This window comes from Epinephelus lanceolatus, chromosome 19 (genome assembly GCF_041903045.1).
Source record: "Epinephelus lanceolatus isolate andai-2023 chromosome 19, ASM4190304v1, whole genome shotgun sequence".
NCBI classification, from domain to species: Eukaryota; Metazoa; Chordata; class Actinopteri; order Perciformes; family Serranidae; genus Epinephelus; species Epinephelus lanceolatus.
In genome coordinates this window covers 4,662,407-4,679,481 of record NC_135752.1, presented here as the reverse complement: position 1 = coordinate 4,679,481, position 17,075 = coordinate 4,662,407, and the positions used below count along the sequence as shown (strand labels likewise).

The following is a 17,075-nucleotide window of genomic DNA, read 5'->3' as shown; positions in this document are numbered from 1 at the left end:
ATATTATACTCAAGTTAAAGTACTTGTGTAAAAATTTACTTAGGTAAAAGTAAATGTGGGTCAATAAAAAAGCCTTCCGAGTATGTTACTGTTACATGTTTAGAAGGGAAAGGCAGACACTAGTGGAGACATTAGTGGATCATCATTAGCAACATGACCCTTTATGCCCAAACCAACAGTAAATTCCATTTCTATAGCCTGCACATACAGCTGATTGGTAGTCATGAACTGCAGAATAAAACCATCATCAAAGCAGACAAAATGTAGCTTTCTACACAACATAAACAGCAACAGCTGCAGCCACAAACACGTATTACAGCAAAGGAGAGACTGCACAGTTTTTAGTCCCAGGCTGCAATTTGCGATTTAATGTAAATAAATGTTTATGTGTGTGCCTGTGAACGTGACTGCCTCTCCTACAGTGTGCGGAGTTTGTTGACATCACGCCCACAAGCTATCCTGGTGTGTGCAGCAGTGACCAACACAGAAGCTGAAGAAGAGCATGAGCACGACCATGAACAGGCTGAGTTGGTGGTGGAAAAAACGCAACGTCTATTATATGGCGATACTTTGGATTCAGGTACGGTTACGTTGAACAGAAAGATGTGCTGTGTACAAATTTAAAAGTTTAAGTCGCCACGTCCCGCAGCAACACGACCAATCTATATCAGCACTTGAAACACCACAGAGAAAAGTACGAAGCATGCATGCGAGAGAAAGCCAAGCCGCGTAACATTAAAGACAAAAAGACAACTGAAAGCCGGCAGAGCCTCATAAAACAACAAAGCACAATTACGCAAACATTTGTAAGTGTCTTGGGGAAATCACGGACTCCGTAACAGACTATATAATAACAAATGACAAACTGAGCAATTTTGCTCGGTTTTGGCCCACTTGCCATGCTGCTGTGTTGTGCTATGGCGTGCTGGAATTTGTCATTTACATGACAACGTGTGAACGCAACACAGGCTCGTTCCGCTTTATGTCAGTGCCATGCTGCGCTGCTGTGTGAGCAGCGTGTTTGACTGTGCTCAGTCTGTTTATGGTTATTTACACTGTCCATAACAATAACTATGTCAGGTCAGGTCAGTGCCCCCATGATATAATGTAGGGAGAACACAAGAAAACTAATGATACCATTTAGTTATTATATTGTAATCGCAAATCGCGATATTGTCCATTCAAATCGCAATCGCACATTTTTATCAAATCGTGCAGCACTACTTGGCATCTCTGCCCTCCTCAAAATTTTCCAACACAATAAGCTGAATGCAGTCACATCATGGATTACTGTCAACTAGAAGTATCACTTTGCGGTTGTATGCCTCTGTGAACCAGTCAAGTTACAGTTAGAGTTTACATCCATGTCTGTGAGAACATGGATGCTTCACACACATCTTCCCCTCGGCAGCACAGAAGATCTATACAATCAGCACAGTTTCAAGGTGGACACCCAAGATTAGAGTCACCAATTCAGTTTCAGATCAAATGTCTCCCCTTCTGTTACTGATATATGACACAGTATAATGGCCAGAAAAGTGTTTTTTTTGTTATTAGAAATTTGTGTGAAATTTTGTCATGAATTATTGGGTGAAGGCCAAAAACATGTTTGGTGAGGTCACAGTGACCTTGACCTTTGACCACCACATTCTAATCAGGTCATTGTTGAGTCCAAGTGAACATTTGTGCCAAATTAAAAAAAAAATTCTACAAGGCATTCTTGAGATATCATGTTCACAAAAACTAGACCGATAAGGTTAAAGTGACCTTGACCACCACAATGTAATCGGTTCATCTTTGAGTCCAAGTGGACATTTGTGCCAAATGTGAATCTATTCCCTTTAGGTGTTATTGAAATATCACATTCACAAGAATGGGATGGACTGACAGTTGGAAAGACAACTTGAAAAAATAATGTCTCCGGCCACAGCTATCAGTGGCGCTAACACATAAAAACAGTTGGAAGTCCTCACACACCTCAAAAGAAGAAAAACATCATCACTACAAGCAGAAGTCACTGCTGGCAGGTCCACCATGAGCCTGAGTCAGGCTAACATTGTCAAAATTGTTTGTGTGTTTGAGTCATTGAGCTGCACACTGGGTTAAATGAGTGAGTGCTAAGGTACAGTAATGCTAACCATAACTCATAAGGACATAAACTTAATTTGACTACATTGTTGTGCATTTGTACTGTTCACTTAATACTAAGCCCTGCCTACTGGAAGCAAACAGATAACTGCAAGGCAAGTACCTTTGGGGTAAAGTTAAGAAAACAGAATTACTATAGTTTTATATTGTTTTTCTGTTTGTCGTCATGTATGAAAAGACCCAAAATTACCACAGTAAGTGGACTACTTGATTACAATAGGGCTCAAAAGGGTGACGTAGCGGAGGTGGAAAAACCGCGATGCATTGTGGGCTTTGTGGGCAATTGGAAAGTTGTTTACGTTTCGCGACGCTACAACGCTTGTGTTCTGTTGTTGTTGTTTTAGCATTTTAAAAGTAACTGTATCGTTTGAAAATGGTGCAGACTTGCTGTGTCATTAACTGCCACAATCGTTCTCACGATCGCTACGGGAAGAAGATCGATGGGCTATATAATGTGATATATTTTGATAGCAAAAACTGAAATAGAACTAGGGACAAATCTAACACAGCTGTGCAGTCAGGACTTTTAATCCCGTTTTTAAAAAAGAAAAAAAAGTACACATCTTGATGTCACTAAAAACATTGTTTCTCAGTTGTCTCCACAGGAGTAAACTTGTCCTAAATTGTGGTTAAGAAGTGAAAGTTAAAAATAAAGATAAACTCCATGTTGTGCCCACCTATGTATGACGATGGAGAGTTAGAGATTTATGGTGTGAAAATGCCCTAATTCTGAAATAAATAACCGAGAAGCCCATACATATTTACCACATAAATGCAGAGTGGATTTCAGGCTTCAGAATATTTTTTGTTTGAAATAAATTGGTCCAGTAGACACCAAGATATGTTAGTCAAAACCTGAGCGAGCAAACAGGCAGCACCACACAGAGGTGGGACACAGTGAGGCTTATAAAGTTTACACACCTCTGAAATGACGACGGTCTTCTCTTTAAGGCGTAAAATTCGGAGGTCCTGCACCCACCCAAAGTTTGCTCGCCCATGAGCCCTTAAAGATTTGGCATTCCTAAATTCATCGCCGGTATAATAACTTATACCGTTGACGAGATAGAGGACAAGCTCAGCTTCAGTCAACGGCGGCAGGGCTTTTAAATCCCGAGTCCAGTCTCTGTGCTCATACAGATCCACTCCACCTATTTTCTGGATTTTGTCAAGGTACCGAGCCTTTGGAACAGGGTCCAGCTTGTCTTGGTACCGTCCGACACACTTTTCCTTTGCCCGGTCCATTTAAATCTCTCACTTCACGTCTCTCCCAGCACAACGCAATGTAAACAAAACTATTTGCCCGTAAAAATGGCGCTGGTTACACACAATGCATTGCAAAGTCACGTGCCCTTTTGAGCCCTATAAGCATATTTTTAAACAGCACTTGTATATGAATATTTCTGTCCCAAACATTTTGATCCATATAAGCAGTTGATCGCTGTAACCTCGATCGCTGTAAGTGGTTTCTGCTGTAATTCACATCTGAGGGGGGCACAATGTCAATATACAAGGCGTGTATGAACCACAGTTTATTTGCTGTCTAGAAATCTGCAACTCTGAGATGAAGATAAACTGGATTTCTTTTCAACTAAAGCATAGAAAACTGGTTTAAAAGTTACCCTTTAACTACAAAACTGTGATGGAATACAAGCACTGTGACGCTAAACAGTGCAACTTGTTTTTGTTGGCAGCCTCAACACTCTCAGCTGAAGGTTAATAAAGTCAGTTAAAATATTTTTGAGCCAGATGTGGCTACAACTTCCATGACTGCTGAGTGGAATTGACTCTGAAACAAAGGTTTCAGCAACCTGTTTTCAATAATCAATGACAAAGACATTAAAATGTATCATTACTGATGACTGACTAGTTGTTGAAGCTCTAACAAAATATACATTTACACAAACCTTTCCTATAATGTGCTGATGCAGTATTTAATCTGTATGAAGTTGTGTTTGTTTACCTGAGTTCTTTTCTGGTCCACAGGGGTTTTCTCGTAGTGTTCTCACACAGCCGTTATGAACAGTCTCTGCCAAGCGTTTCAGATCATGTTCAGACTTATCCACAAGTTCAGCATCACGAGCAATAGCATCCAATCTGAGTGATAAAGACACATGATGAGCAGACTGTGTGGCATGTTGTTGTTGTCAGTTGTTAAAAAAAACAATAAGAAATATGATGTAGCTTACCTTTCCAGTGGTCCTCCAAACTTTTTGTAACTCTTGACAAACCTGTAAGTAGTTCACAAAGGTGTTAACAGGAATTTGCAAAGAGGGTTAGATAAAAAGCAACACCGAGCAGTTGGTTGTTGATATAATCACCTCCGGATCTCTGCATCGCTGAAGCCCTTGATATTTTCTCGCGGAATGGTCCGAGGCCGTCCTCGTTTCTTTGGCCTTTTTCGGTCTGAGGGAGAGTCGCTGTCAGACCCAGAGTACCTCCTGTTCCTGCTCTGCCGGCCCTCACTGGCGTTAAAGCTTATCTGTTAACACAAACCAAGAAAATCACCTGGAAATTCATTAAAAACCCAAAACACGTAATACCACTGAACACCACACAAACTGCAGTGACATTTTTTTTTAATGAGAAAAAAAAAAAAAAATCTAAATCAAAAGTCCTTTTTACATATGGCATGACTGCTTGTGTACCTGTTTGGCACAATTCCTCATGCGAGGCAGCAAGTAGATTTCCTCTAGCTCCTTCTGTCTCTCCTCCTCTTCCATCCTCCTCCTCTGCTCCTCAGGAATGATATCGTCCCAACTCCGCTGACTACGCTCAGAGTCAATATCTATTTCCTCATCTTCCATCATGGAAAAGTTAGCCACCTGCACAGTTCAGGTCACAGACAACTGTAAATTTTAAATTGCTACAGAACAAAGAATCAAAATTTTGGATACTGTAAACCCATTTCTAAATCAAGAACAAGATTTTTTTCTACCTTGAACTGAGACAGCAGTTCTTCTCCCACTGTGGAGGGGCCAGGGTCATTTTCCCTGGTCTCAGCTCTTTTGAGGATCTCATCAATGTCCATTTCCTACAGAGCAAAAAGGCCATGATGTGTTATTCCAACATACTTCAGAGAAAAGTTGTGATTATGAATATACATAATTCATTATGTAACTACATACCTGAGGTTCCTGCTCCTCACCCTCTGGTTCTTTGAAAAGCTCCTCAGCACCAAACTTCAGGATGGAAGACAGCTCCTCCTTGTTGAAAGGGGCTGAACTGTATTTAATAAAACATACTGAAGTCAGATAACAGCAAAGTGTAGTGACAACCTTTGAGAGGAGTACAGACACTATAAATTAGACCTTGTTTTGATTTTTTGGGTGGAAAAGAAAGCTACACTCATCAGTAGGGATGCATGATATTGTATTTTTTTTTCAATATGCCGATAAATAATAATTCATTTGGCCAACAACCGATACTGATATTGATAAATCCATATATTATGAAAAATTATGCAACTCTATTCCCTAAACCCTCTGACAGAAAATTCCTCTTTATCTGTGTGCTTGTATTCCGGTTTAAAACCACATATTCATGTTTGCATTGTGTAGTATTATTATTCTATGGTCTGATTTATATAAATTTATAAAAAAAAAAAAACAATTATGATTATAATAATTCACAGCCTTTTGTTTCCTAAGGGTGGATTACTTTGTAGTGGTTTCAGAAATTTGTTAAACAGATGTAAAGACTTGTTTTTACAGCACAGATGAACAATTGCAGTGGTTGAAAAACATGTTGGCTCTTTAAATAATTTAGCTACTACAATAAAGGGGTTTAATACTTCCTTCCTAATTTTCCAGATTTTTGGAGTGTCTGGATCAAATTCCTGTGTATCCAGCTGTTTTCCGTTCTCCATGAACACCCACCACAAGGTTTTGATCTACATTTGATTGTACTGAGCAACCAGTCGTCTCTCTCTTTTTGTAAAATAAAATTTATCTGTTTGCCATATCGGCAGAAATCGGCTTGTTGGCTGATTCCAATACTGATGACGTGCCACTATTATAGTGCATCCCTAATTACAAGGTGGTCAACAAGCAGACATTTTCGCTTGAGAAGGACATAGACAAAAGGAGGAAAGGCAGTCAAGCAGTAGACTGTGGTATGTGTTAGGGCTGCATGATAACAGCCAAAATCATCATCATAATTATTTTGATTGATTTAGGGACAAAATATTATTATTACACTTTACATTTACATAAACAGGGCATTGCTTTCACTTTCATGTTTTGTTACATTCATGCTAATGCAGTAATCATTGCATCAAAATAAGGGTTTCTTCATTCTCTTGAATTCAGTGCATCCTTTATGGATACGTATCCACTAGGCTTGGGCGGTATCACGGTATTAAGGCACACCAGGGTATTTTGAAATCCCAGCACAGGCACTCCTCTCTCTGTATCACTCATTACATGTAGTGCACAGCACACGCCAGTAGAGGTCAGTCTCGGGTCACTACTGATGGAACAGGCAGCTGAGCTAAAAGACAATGGACATCGAGTCTTGGATGGGCAATGCCTGAAACACAAGTGCTGCATAAGCAGCACATGTGCTTTGCACAACCTCTTGTGTGTGTGTTTTGTTTTTTGTTTTTTTTTTGCAGCACCTGTCTGGGGCATAGGAATGTAAGCAGTCAGCCAGCAATGACAGACAGGAAAAACAGCAAGTTGGTGATTGTTGTAACAATGGACAAACTAACTGGATGAGTAGCAGGAGTAACCAAGGCAGTGTGGGTGAGTTTTATTTTGTTTCTGACGAGTTTGAATGAAGTGAGTTAATAAGGCTATTAAACCAGTCTCAGTTCCATAACCGAGAGAAACGCCAATTCCAACAGTGTACAGTTGTATTTCTCTGTTTAATAAGGACCATTGATGTAAAAATATTACCTTTCTTAACATTTTGTGAGTTTTTACTGTGTATTTATTAGTTTATAAACTAATAAATACAGTGTATTTATTAATACTGTGTATTTATTAGTTTATAAACTAATAAATACACAGTAAAAACTTGAAAACGTTAGCAACATTACTCTTTTTGGCCTACATGCATTCATGGTACTGCAGACTGTTGTGTTTTTTCAATTGGTTTAACAAGTTATTTGTGTTGCTTTGCCATCTCATCCTTTCCTGGCATAGAATTCATTCTCTCATAAATCCAAAATATTTCCAAACAACAGATGACAATGGGTGATGACGAATGATTTTCATTTTGCCCATCTGCAGTCTCAAGAACCAGTTTTTCACAGGCTGCTGCTGCAAGGTGCACGTGTATCAGCATGACAGCTCTTCAAAAGTGAAGGCTGCTGTTAGTTGATTTGATGTGTAATGGAGTTTTCTATGAGCAGAGCACATATTCTAAACATAAATGTTGCAGATGATCATCTTCATTTAATTGTGGGAAGCCAAAATCATTATTTATATTCAGTTAAGCCTAGTTCACATTACATGATTTTCACCACAATTTTGACGTCGCAGATGATCTTGAGAGCCACCTGCAACAGCGAGTCCTCATGTGTGAACAAGCCTACAAGCAAGTTGCCCCCTCGTCTGTGAGTGGGACTGGATATCTGGCATGCTAAAAAAGTCTGAAACGACTGACAAAGAACATCAGCCAAAGAGAGACGGGATACGTCCCACGTCAGCACGCAGGAGGACAGAAGAAATGTGAGGAGGACAAGCCGCAGGGTTGCCACTTGCCAGGTCCGCTTATTAGCCGCGACTCTGGGCTTGTTTCTAAAGTGGAGTTGCTTATTTGGGCTTGCTCTCTAAACATCACCCTCCTCTATATATATGTCCGTCTAGTAAGTTATTTAAACACATGATAGTATGTCGGACTGCAGTCGCTTCTTTTGGGCTTGTTTCCATAGCCCTGGTTGCTTGTTTCTCTCCCAAGATCTGGCAACACTGACAAGCGGGCCGGCAAGCAACAACAACAATGGCAGCGTCCACAGGATCATGGGGAGCGTGTTGTGTTTGGACCCAGGATAATGAATAATATCCATGCCTTTACGATGTGTCGTCTCCAAGTTTGGTGACGTCACCACATTATCTGGGGCTCTGCCGGCGAGGGCTCGATGGAGAAATCTTGTGGTGTGCACACACAGGTCGAAACGCAGTTGGCGAGACTCCCACTGACAGAAACACACGTCACCAGGTATGAACACTCAAGAGATTACGATAGTCTCTGCAACGCAAAATCTGGGTGAAAATCGTGTAATGTGAACTAGGCTTAAGTTGCATAGCTCTAGTATGCGTTGCTTGCCTGGAGGGAGCAGCACCAGTATGGAGGACAGTTTTCCCCGTAGTATCCATCCTCTGAATGACAAGGTGGTCCAGCACCATTTTCTTCTTCGCCCTCTCAATGATGTCCTCCTCCACTGAGCCCTTCGTCACCAGACGGTAAATATTCACCTGCAAGTCCACAAGCAGACAGCAGTACTATATACTGTCTATAGTAACAGAATAGCATTTAAACACATTCTGGCACTGCATTTGGATTAGGTAGATAATCTATGTCCACTAAGGATGATCTGAATACAGCTAGAAAGCCATATTTGTGGAATGTAATTAAGTACATTTACTGAAATACTGTACTTGAATGTTGAGGTACTTGTGTAATTGTACACCAATACATTTCAGAGGGAGACGCTAGGGTTTTAACTCCCCTATATTCATTTGACACATATACTAGGTACTAAGGATGTAACGATACCAAAAACTGATGGTATATACATACATTACAACAAACAAAGAATTAAAAATGGTTGGAGGTTTATGACAGTTGTTGCTTACCTGTCTTTTCTGTCCGATCCTGTGGGCTCTGGCCTGGGCTTGAAGATCATTCTGGGGGTTCCAGTCTGAGTCAAAAATGACTACTGTGTCAGCTGATGCCAGATTGATTCCCAGACCACCCGCTCGCGTTGATAACAAAAAGCAGAAATCCTGGGGACACAAGAGGCGGTTCACTATATGTTTAAGTACTGCTTTTTTCCTAAAAGCACAAACTGCATTTACTGTATGAACTTACCTCTGAGCCCTCAGCATTAAAATGATCCAACGCCTGCTTCCTCATTTCTCCTTTGATGGAGCCGTCTAATCTCTACAAATTCAAAAATTTATATCAATGTGTTGATGACATTTCATTGTTTATGTTCAGCTAGAAGGAAATTCCAGAAGATTGTGGAGCATATCTGTGTATGTATGTACAGCAAAGGGTTTTCCCTACCATTTTTATGGCTTAGATGCCTCAGGGTTTTTGTGGCTAAAAAGCCAAAAGTTGGCTTAATCGCTGTAAGCACTGGTACAATGGTGTAAATCTCACTTAATGAGATATGATTGAATTGATTAGAAGGTATACTACCTAGGGATGTACAATAATATCGGCACACCATCAGTATTGGCAAGTAACAGCTTTGAAATGAACTCTCAGAATTGGCAAACATGCTTTTTCTTATTTTGCACAATGAATTAATTTTACATACATTGAAAAGCATTCCATTTCATGTCTCCATCTGCTGGTGGGCCATCATGATAAGAGTATGCATGCATAATATCATGTTAATTCAACTACAGATGAGACTTGATGATGACAAAAATTAGGTGGGGGAAAAATGGATATCAGCATGTCGGATATCGAAAAGAAATTCAATATCGTGCATCCCTAATACTGGTCCTACAAGTAAAAAGCAGTTCATGATATTGCCGGTTGTCTGCCAGTTATTCTGTTAGAATGTCAGGTTGTAACTGGCTTTTACTAATACACGAAGATAAGCATGGAGAAAATGACACACACAGTACTTGAGTGCCAAATTTGCAAGTTAGCAAATAAGTGCAAGAAAATTGATGCTTACATGTATTATGCTTTGAATACACCTGATGCAGCTCAGCAGCCCTTACTGTTGGATGAGCATCAGCTGGTTCAGATGTGCTAGAGCAGACAGATGTGGAAAATGGGCAGGTAGGGGTGCCTGGAAGTTGGGAACCCACTGTCTAGGCTATTTTAATTATTATAATTATTATTAGCAAGCTCATTTTGTTAAATATAAAAGAATACAAAAGATTTAAATATTCAGATAAAGGCTGTGATAAGTGTATTAATAAATTATCTAAATACAGCAAGTTTTGTCCTCAAGCATTTTTTTTCATCTATAGTAATAATTATGGTCCAGAATGATGTGAAACTGAATATTTTTAAGTCAAAAATCTTTAAATTGTCTTGGAGGAGAGCCTTCAAACTAGGGCTGGGCAAAATATTATTATATCAAGAGTGATATGTGGAAGAGTTCTTAAGTTTAAATTTTGAAATTTTTAATCTGACTCTTTCTCCTTGACTGCTATAACACTGGAATTTCTCAATTGTGGGATCAATAAAGGTGTATCTTATTTTATCTAATGTTCTGAACTACCAGACTGCTCTAGCTGTTCTATTATTTGTCTTTACCCACTTAGTCAATATATACACATTACTACTTATCAACAATCACATTGTGTAAATATTTTGTAAAAGCATAATCAGTCAGTGCTACAATATCATCAAAATATCGATATTGAGGTATTTGGTCAAAAGTATTGTGATATTTGATATTCTCTATTTTGCCAGCCCTCCTGTAAACCACACCCAACTCCAGCACTTATGCCCTCTAAATATCTAGGGAAAACCCTGCAGGTGCATCTGTTATGTGTTGATGGTTATGTGAAAACTGTGTGTAGCTACCTGAAAGAGAAACTGTCGGCTCCTCAGGTATTCAGCTAGGATATCCAGCATCCGTACCATCTGGGAGAAGATGAGAACTCTGTGACCTCGCTCTTTCAAACGCACCAGCAGTTTGTCCAACAGAACCAGCTTCCCACTGCTGCGGATCAGTTGCTGTCGGGAAAAGAAGGGTTACAGTCTCTCTTCTCCAAGTAATATTATGAAATCTGTATACTGTACATCAGAGTCCTGCACGGGTCAAACCTGCACCCGAACCGCAAACCCGTGCATCAGGCCAATTAGTACCGCAACCCGGTCTGACCCGTTGAAACACGACCCGCAGCCCGACCCGTAACCCGGATTTAAAGTAATCATTTTGGGTCATATTGGCTGAATATTGAACAGCATATCGCCACAGTTAAGGTGCCAGTAAGTAAACAACGACCTGAATGAAGCAGCTCTCACAATAAAAACCTGACTTCAGCTCCATCATCAACCCTCTGTGTTCTTCTCCCATACGAGTGTAAAAGCACTCGTTTGTTACGTTTAATGCTTTTAAACTTTTAATCTATGTAAAGGAACTTTACATGTGTAATAATAGACTTACTTTCTGTCCAGAGCGACGTTCAGCAGTTACAAGCCGTCACGTGTTTTTAGAATCCATCGAGGAGAGAAGTAATCCATCAGGGAAACACTTCAGAAACATTATAAAGGGATAGTTGTACGTTTTATCCACTTATTTCTCAAATACCTAAATAATTATTTACTGTTTTGGAAGTGGCGCTTGTTAGACGGTGGCAGCCATGTTGATTCTGTCATCCAATCAGAAATTGTGTTATTAGATGGTGAAACGCGTGTAAACAGCTCAACCAATGACCGTTGCGAAATAGCGGAGGCGATCCTCAGAGAGTAAATAATGACCAAGATAGTTATCTGTAGTTTACCGAACTAATGACTAATGTGTTTATCTAAAACCCATGATCCGACCCGCATGTTATTTTTTCCACCCAGATCCGAACCCGGGAAAAAATGTTTTTTTAAAAACCACCCGCAAATCAGCTGTTTTTGCGGGTACCCACCGGGTACCCGACCCAGTGCAGGACTCTGCTGTTCATTAAACGGTGTTCATTTGGTATCCTGCTGGATTTAAGCACACACACTTAGTTGGTCCAAATTGTTTCAATTAGCCTCATCTTTTGTGGATAAAACTCCTTAAGCCTTCCCCCACCTCCCAACATACCCCCACATAACACAAATACATTCTTTGTTGTGACCTCCAACGGTGCATGAATTTTCACTATTGTCTGAAATTTAAGCAGCTACAACTGATATTCCTGATATGTCAACAATGTGAAATGGATTGCCACTACTGCTGATCAAGGTGCAAGTGTGTTCTCAACTTGTTTGGCTCAGTCTCTGAAAGCAGACACATCCCCAATGTCTGAAAGCAGAGAATACTGTTTTTTTACACTTTTGAAACATAATTTTATATATTTGGCGATTTTTCTAATCATTTAATTGGGTTGGGTGGTAAACAACATCTTTTTCTTTGGTGGGACAAACTCACTACACATATTATTATTTTTTCTTACCCAGACTTTAAATTACAAAATAACATACCATTTGTCAGGACTAACCAAAGCCCTGATGTTGCAACACAATAACAGAAGATAAACAGACCTGTAAGGCGTCAGCTCTGTTGAGGAACTCATTGTCCTCTGGGGGTTTGATAAGGTAACAGTGGTTACAACACTTCTTCAGCTCCATCATGATGTTCAGGAAGCCTGAAGTGCTGCCTTTGGTACCTTTACTCAGGGCCTTGTAGTTCCTGGTCAGGATCCATCTAATCACAAACAGGAGACAGACAGACACAGACAGACACAGACACACTATTAATATTCTATTCTATAAATTATGCTAAAATGTCAAGCTGCAAAACTAGATTAACAAAACATGTCCTGTTTCATACTGACAAACTCTATCACTCAAGTAGGAGGTGATCACAGATCAACTGACTGAGCTGCAGGACACTTCTAAGGATCTCTGAGTATGGTGGGGGAAATAAAGCTGTGTTTAGACTCACAGTATTGCTGAATCAAACAACTCAGGATCATCATTCATTCATTTCAGTAAAGCCTGCATTGGCACCTAAGAAGACTTTAATCTGGGCTTCCTGGTTCATATTTCATCTTCTCACTGGCAACACATCTTCACCAGAGTCTTAGGCCTGTTTCCACCAAGCAGTCCGGTACGGTTCAATTCAGTTCAGTACGCATTTTTTTTCCCCATTTCCACTGTGAAAAGTTGTGGATGGTACCAATGGAACCATTCCTAACCGTTTCCATATTTGGTCACCCCTCTGTTAGGGAAGCTAGAACACAGATCTGGTACTAAAAGGTGGAGCCAGAGACAATGCGGTCTGTCAATTGGTCAATAGAGGACTGTCACTCTTGCTCAGGGCTGAGTTCTGGCTGGTTTTGGGGCTTAGTAACCACTGTTCATACTGTGGCAAGTCTTAGTTACACTAGTAAACTATAACTATAAAATGAGAGGATGTTTTGCTGCTTCTCGCAGTTGCTGTAGACTGAGAAAAAAAAAAATGTAATTCACTGGGCCGACTGCCCAACTGTGGAACGTTTGTTTGTTACTAAATGTTGACAACGTGAATCCATCAGCACACCTTAAATTTCAGTATGACAAATTTTACTATTCCATTCGTTTTTATTGTCTCTCTTGGATTACATACACTTTTAGTAATGAGTTGATCTTCGAGGCTTCCCTCTGTGTCATCAGTGAAAAGGAAATACAGTGAGTGCTGGACGGAGCAGTGAGTGACAACAATCCTGCCCACTTATAAGAGTACTGTTTGGTGGAAAGTACTGGTGGAAATGCTAAACTACTTACCATGTCAGAAGGGTTACTTTTAGTCCCAGAGGTACCATTCCGAAAATGGAAATATGGCTTTACAGTATTTTTACTGTGTCAGGGACAGTGGTGGCGGGGCCACTGTTCATGTTGTCAAATAAAATGGTTTTGGATCAAAGTTGTCTACACATTACCGCTTTCAAGTCAGCACAAATCACCTTTAAAGCACTCATGGTTTAGCTAAAGGTAAAGCTGGACAACATGGCAAAAAATATGACAGTGTTTTTTTTGTTTGTTTTTTTTCATATTGAGCAGTATCAATATTAACCACTTAACCAATTTATAATTTGATAATGCCACTAGTTTGCAGAGTATCCTGATAACAACTGAAGCCTGGAGAAACAAGGGTTCATTAGTGAAATTTAGAATATAGTTTATTAACATATCAAAATGAGTAGCATAAACATTTAACTGGGCAAACACAGCCTGGTTTTAAACATATTTTGTGATAAAAGAATATACTTAATAACACCTAAATGCAGCATTCCCACACATGGACAAAATTTCCAAACTTTCCATGACTTTTTAAGCATCCATAATAAAGGGTTTTTTTTACTTGGCCCACTTGCCCAGCTTTTTTTAAAATATAACAGATTCACACTCTATTGAAACATAATTTCAGCCAGCTGGCATACAGGAAGGATGAGACGAACCCAGGCAAGTAATGACGAAACATACACAATGGTAAACTAAACATTGTCAAACATCAACACATTAGATCTACATTAAGTCATTAGCTGCAGAAGATAAATTTGCCATAATGTTATGCTATGTGGAAGATTATCCACGAAACATTATTGTTACAATTTCATTATACACAACAAAAGTCCATCACTTTTCCTAAACTTTTAATGACTTTGATTAATTTCATGACTTTCCCAGGCCTGGTAAATGTGATTGTGAAATTCCATGATTTTTCCAGGTTTTCCAGAACCCTGTACATGAAAACATTTAACTTTGCAAACTTGCTTTATCTGCCTTAACAAAACAATACAAGTTAGCTTGCCTTGTAATTTATAAAAATAATGGTGTTCTCACTGGGATGTTACCTTTTCAGGTGATGAAAAGATTTGTTGTCTTTCCTGTCCCGACGGCATAATCTGCAGAATGTCTTAATCTGTGCTTCATCACTCAGGAGATACCCATCTAATTCCATATAACTGACCTCGTGTTACCTTTTTTTTAAATCAACATTTTGCTCAGCTTTGGAAGATAATGTGAGTTTACCTTCAGCAATTTAGCATACCGAGCTCCGTGGCCGTGTAATACAAATGTGGATTAACAGGAGGCAGCAAGTTACGGCAGGCAAAGTGGCTGAGGACACCATATTTCTGCAAGTTTGAGTTCTGCTTGTTCAACATGTGTTTGAAAAATTGAATTTATATTGTCTCCCTTTTGTTGCACTTATGGATAAAGGGCATTGATGTCACTGAATCCAGTAAAACATATTCTTGAGTGCGTTTCATTCTTTCTTTGTGGGCTCTGCTCTAAAGTTAAACTGCTGTCCACTATGTGTGTAGGCAGCGACACAGAACAGAGGCAGAGGAGAGAGGCTGCACACTGACTGCTGTTGTCAATTAAAAATGTCCAAAGCTTACCATTGTTACGGACATAATCTTGATCCTGATCACATATCAAGATTGTTTTATAGCTGAGCACTACTTAGAGTTGCATAATGACAAGAAATAAAATGTCAACACATTTCTGATTTAAAGGGTGTTGTCCAGCTCTTACTTGTAATACTGTTTCTGGATAGCACTCATCTCCACTCTGAGGATCTGCTCCACTTTGGCAGGAAGAGATTTCTCCACATCCTTCTTGACTCGGCGCAGTAAAAAAGGTTCCAGCTCTTTATGCAGACTGGTGTAGCCCGAATCCCTGCCTTTACCATGCTCCTCCTCAAACAGCTCCCAAGAGTGAAACCTTGAGAAACAAGATATACAACATACATCAGTGGAGGTGTAGCAATACAGTCAACTCATGGTACAAGACACAGGACAAAACTGCTTCTTTATTCCTCCTTAGAAGCAAAACATGCAAAAAGTTTTATCCCTCTTACTTCGTACAAAGATTTTCAAAGATTAGTTTCTACTAGGGCTGCCACTAACGATTATTTTCATTGTCGACTAATCTGTCGATTATTTCTTCGATTAGTCGACTAATCATTTCATCGAAAAATGTGTTAAAATGTTGAAAAATGTCGGTCTGTCTCGCCCAAACCCCAAAATTACGTCATCTAATGTCTTGTTTCATACTCACGCCAAAGGGATTTAGTTCACTGTCATGGGAGAGTGTGTAAAGCTGCCAATATCTGAACATAAGAAGCCGCAGTAAGAGTATTTTGGGGTACTTTTATAGTACTTTTCTATGAAAAATGACTCTAAAATAGTCACCGATTATTTTAATAGTCAATTAGTCATCGATTAGTCAACTAATCATGGCAGCCCTAGTTTCTACCATTGAGCATTTCATGATATACTGCTCTACCACCACATTTTAGGACCTTTTCAGTGTGCTGTTGTATTGGATAAAGCAGGAAAAATGAAGCCCAGCTTCTATTTTGTTGGGACTGGACTTAGAAAAAGTGGTTGCTGACACTTTGGAAGAAATAATAGCTGGCTGTACATTCTTTCCCACATTCTGGGATCATGCTGCCATTTCCTATTCAATTTTGTATCTGACAAAGGGTTTGACAGTTTGGAAAAAATGCTGAAATAGTGGTTGCCAAACGTTTAAACTTGTGACCCCTTCAAATGAAGTCCACTTGTGTCCCCTATCCCATGTTGCATATGCCTAACGAGTTTCCCCATGTCTTTTGTCAGGTTGCCTCTTTGAATAATTGAGGCTTGAAGAGTTAAAACTACCCAGTACTTCACAGGAGAAAAATCAAAGACTTTAGGAAAGGCAGAAATAAAATGAATACAAATTAGAGTTGGGTCGACTTCCGATTTTGCCGGTCCTGTCTGGTGTATGAGCTTAAACTGGTCTGATTTTACGCAAAATGGCTGAACTGACATTGGTCATTATGATATGTTCAGGCATAACCAACCTGTGTTAATAGTGTCAAAGTGCTAAATCCAACTTGTATTGCGTTAGTAATTAGCAATATGTCAACCTCATGAACATGTTTGTTTATAAATGGACTAATGGAGACAACAGTGTCTGACAGGCAGAGAGCACGGCAAAATGACAGCAAACAAAGTTTAGTAGATGTGGGAGTGGCAGAGCTGCACACGCTGTGTTTGTTTACTAGAACTTTTATGTGTTTTTTGGGGTGACAAGAGGAGACATGGCACAGTCTC

At 39.6% G+C, this 17,075-nt stretch overlaps 1 protein-coding gene across 1 annotated transcript in view; it reads right to left on the bottom strand.

The window, feature by feature from the left end:
* Positions 1–17,075, bottom strand: part of chd1 (chromodomain helicase DNA binding protein 1) — a 61,663-nt gene that overhangs the window by 23,686 nt on the left and 20,902 nt on the right. Inside the window, exons 14-25 of the mRNA XM_033646391.2 lie at positions 15,508–15,696; positions 12,529–12,691; positions 10,870–11,022; positions 9,184–9,255; positions 8,949–9,098; positions 8,419–8,567; positions 5,274–5,370; positions 5,084–5,179; positions 4,794–4,970; positions 4,467–4,627; positions 4,335–4,376; positions 4,109–4,242 (exon numbers count right to left, since the gene is read on the bottom strand). Of these exons, the coding sequence (XP_033502282.1) occupies positions 4,109–4,242; positions 4,335–4,376; positions 4,467–4,627; positions 4,794–4,970; positions 5,084–5,179; positions 5,274–5,370; positions 8,419–8,567; positions 8,949–9,098; positions 9,184–9,255; positions 10,870–11,022; positions 12,529–12,691; positions 15,508–15,696 (1,583 nt within the window). The remainder of the gene's footprint in view (positions 1–4,108; positions 4,243–4,334; positions 4,377–4,466; positions 4,628–4,793; positions 4,971–5,083; positions 5,180–5,273; positions 5,371–8,418; positions 8,568–8,948; positions 9,099–9,183; positions 9,256–10,869; positions 11,023–12,528; positions 12,692–15,507; positions 15,697–17,075) is intronic.